General features: G+C 42.3%; 1 protein-coding gene across 1 annotated transcript; it reads right to left on the bottom strand.

Moving 5' to 3' along the window:
- Window positions 1-528: 528 nt before the first annotated feature.
- Window positions 529-1860, bottom strand: LOC131859319 (DNA (cytosine-5)-methyltransferase DRM2-like). Its single transcript, XM_059212922.1, has one exon. The coding sequence runs from the start codon at window positions 1858-1860 to the stop codon at window positions 544-546; it is 1317 nt and encodes a 438-aa protein (XP_059068905.1). The 3' UTR covers window positions 529-543.
- Between the last annotated feature and the right edge of the window lie 1825 nt (window positions 1861-3685).

Genomic DNA, 3685 nt, shown 5'->3' with positions numbered 1-3685 from the left:
TTGCCACTGGACCGCCACCTACGTGCCACCTCACCGGGACCCGCCTGTTGGACTGCTGACTGTACCTGCCACCTACGTGCCACGTGGACGACTCTCGTTCACTCTCGCTATTTCACGGGGTTTAAACTTCGTGCATCTTCCTTCGCGAAATAGCGCGAGCTGTTGATCTCTCTCTAACTTGCTCGCTCGTTAACCCGGCCTTCGTCTGCAAAATTTTGTATCTTTGCCTCGGGAAGCATGCCTGCATGGGGTCCACTTGGTCTTCATCCAGTCAACTCTTCCATCGCCTCGAGAAACGTGCTCGTGCGTGGGCCCACCTTGGGTGCCCATGGGCACCTTGTGTCAAAAGCCTTTGTGTCTTAGACATTATAGTATTGTGTGGATTAGCATATAAACACTAAAAAGCACTACCTCCCAGCGCATGTGGGACAAAGCGATTAAGCCTGGAGCTTTACCTTTAAGAATTCTCTGAGTGACTGCAGAGGGTCGCTGTACGACAAAATTGTAAGAATCTGTTGCATCTTTGATAATGATATTACTGTGTCAAGCCAGCTTCGAACGCATTGTACCCCTTACGTACTTCACAATCCTTGGAAATTCATAGAAAAGAGAAGATTGCTCTCCAGCTAGCCCATGCCTTGTGCACCTGTTGCTGCCTGTCAGATTATTACAGGGGCTTCCCCCTATTATGAGATCAAAACCTCCAATTGAATTAATCATTTCATCAAGTCTTTCTTTTGTCAGATTCTTCACATCCCCCACCTCAATCAATTTACCCTTTTGATGTGTTTTTTCCCACCAGCTTCTGAGGATAAGTCTGTTTACTTTGCAAATTTCTGTAGATACAACATAATTGAGTGGTATACCCAAACAATGCAAAGCAACTTCTGCACCCCCAATTCCAGAGAAGAGAGAAAGGACCTTGATCCCCTTTGGATAAAGAGGCTTCAAAACAGAAAGATGGTATCCTACAGTTTCTACCTGAAAAGCATTTCCAAGGGATCGTATACGCTCTGTCCTACCACAGACACGTGTGTGGTCCTTATCATATCCTAACACAAGCTCCATTTCATGAGGTTCCAGCGGAGCCAGCTGATCTGGATTGGCCCATACCAAGTTCCACTTTTTACATTGTAAAAGTACCATATCCCGCTCTTCAGGGGTGGGTTGTCCATTACAAAGGTTGACAATATCCCTAAGTCTAAGACATAACGGAGCACTTGCTGCCACTGTATTTATGCAGTTAAGTTTAGTTCTCTCATCCCATGATGGCCAAAACTTTTGTTTTTCAGGAAACGCCTCTTTGATTGTCATCGGTGGCAATGGATAAAGCTGAACGCGGTTGTCGATAGGCATGTTGTGCACGTACCCACGCTTTCTACTAGAAATTGAAAAGAACTTCGAATCCACAAATTCGGGTTCAATATTGTGGAAAAATCTGGAGATTTCTTCCCAGACACCCTTCGGTGTAATGTAAACGTTCTCAAAGTAGAAATAGGGCAGGCCTTGCGAAAAATCTTTTAGCTTCCGGCATCTATCCACGTGGTGACCGGGAACCCCAAATCCAACCAATCCGGAAGACATACTTCCTTTGAGCTTTACCCTCCGATTGGTTTCATAGAAATCTTCTTCCAAATCTATATGCTTTCTTTTAGGAAATTTGATTTGCCGCGTATTCTTTAAGCTTTCATTCAATCCCTTCTTCTTGAAAGTAAGGCTATTATATGGATCTCCCATATCTCCATCGCTTGGAGCCTCACTATGTCTAACAGCATCAATTGAATCAATCAAGATATCAATTGGAATATCTACACCATATCTTTTAATAGCCAAAGAAACTTCCTCTCCAGCATACCCCATTTCCAATAAGCGGGTTTTGAGATTAATTTCCTTTTTAGTACTAGCTTCTCCTAGGGAGATTGGGGTTTCAGTCCTCCATAGATAACATTTTCTGGGAGGTTGGACATACATCACACATCCAAAAGCCTTAGAGATGGAACCATGTCTTCCTTAAACTCATATAGAGTTTGACATAGATGACGTATTCCTCTTCCATGAACTTTTATCATCTTCTCTTTTAGCAATGAAGGGCTATCACGTATGGCATGAGACTGAAAACAACTAGCCATGAAGTTTGAGCTTTGCAGCATTATGACCATTGCATCTTTGTTGGGGCGGACACTTGACCCATTTTCAAGTTGCGCCTCGCTCCCAAAACAATGCATATCATATTTAGAAAGAAAACTTGAGTGATAGTGCCATATCATTCCTTCAAACTACTTCAGCAATCCCAACTTTATTGCTCCCAAAATCAGACACAGTGATACATTGGTAAATTTGATATCTCTCTGAATTTTTTTTCGGTTTAAAACTGGAATGCAAGATACGCACCATCAATCCATTAATGACAAATAAATTGAAGTCACCTCTCACCATCCCACTGGCGAATTGCAGTCGAGCCAGGTCGGACCCGAGGTGAGTCCGACCAAAAAACTTTTCGTTTTCATGCCACTGACCCCTGGAATGCTTCACAGACCTCAAACATACCTCTAGAAATGGTCGGCATCATTTTCGGATCATAAAATTGCATTTTACATCCTTTAGGCAATTGCGCCACAATTTTTGCATTTAATCGCGATGACGTAATTTTCAAACCTGTCAAAACACCTTTCTGGAGCTCGCCATCTGACAGGCGTGTACTCTGATATACAAGGATGAATTGTACCAAATGGTTTTTCAGGATGATTCCCAAGTGAAGAGGTATTAATTTCCGAAAATGCCCAACTGGCTTTGTCGACACTGCGGACCTGATGAAGTCAATGTCCTGGCAACACATGACGCCTTTCTCAAAAATATCAAACGACCTCCGTGGGTCCTCAAATTCGGAACATAGGTACCTTTAAGTACATATTAAATCTTTGAATTCTCAGTTCGATCACCAGACTGACAGGATGCAAATGGCATGCACACAAAAATGGCAACATTAACTGATCTAACACTGGAGTGCGGTAACTGAAAATGATGGCAAAATGAGCTCTTTTGAAAACCGATCAAACGGATTGGTAGAGCTTTAAAATTTGAAACGTAGCTCATCATTTATACCAACATCAGCCCGGAACAAACATTAGGGCATGACGCTTACTGAGGCAACTTTTACACTTAGTCGAAATAGGGCTCCGACTAGTTGTCGAAACAGAGACTTGCCAAAACACAGAAACTGCAAACGGATTTGGCTTTGAAAACTGAGCAGATGGATTCGTTAGGACTTGAAATTTTGCAGAATGACTCACATTTATGCATAGAATTGAATCCACTTTGAATTTTTTCATGAAAATCAACAGGGAAAAATATGTAATCGCTCAAAGTAGGCTACTCAATAAAATCTGCATTTGTGCCTAAAATGCACTTCCAGCTCACCCCTCAAAATGGGTACCTCGTAAACTTATCCAAATTGAATTATGAAAGTTGCACATCACTGAATAGGCCAAATGAAAGGTGTGGGGCATGAATCCCAAGCCTTACCCTCTGAAAATCAACCGGCTCTACTTTGCCCTCTCGCAAACTAAGCCATTCAAACTGACTTATTTAGGTGCCTTTCTATCATACTGAGCAAAATTTTGAAATTGGCCTACAAACTTTGACTCAATTTTAAATACTCCCAACAGATTCATAGCACAACTGGCAG

The sequence above is a fragment of the Cryptomeria japonica genome, chromosome 10 (assembly GCF_030272615.1).
Source record: "Cryptomeria japonica chromosome 10, Sugi_1.0, whole genome shotgun sequence".
NCBI lineage: Eukaryota > Viridiplantae > Streptophyta > Pinopsida > Cupressales > Cupressaceae > Cryptomeria > Cryptomeria japonica.
This window is presented reverse-complemented; position numbering and strand designations above follow the sequence as displayed.

Coding starts and splice junctions, on each gene's coding strand:
- LOC131859319 (XM_059212922.1), bottom strand. CDS start 1,860: ATGGGGTATGCTGGAGAGGAAGTTTCTTTGGCTATTAAAAGATATGGT.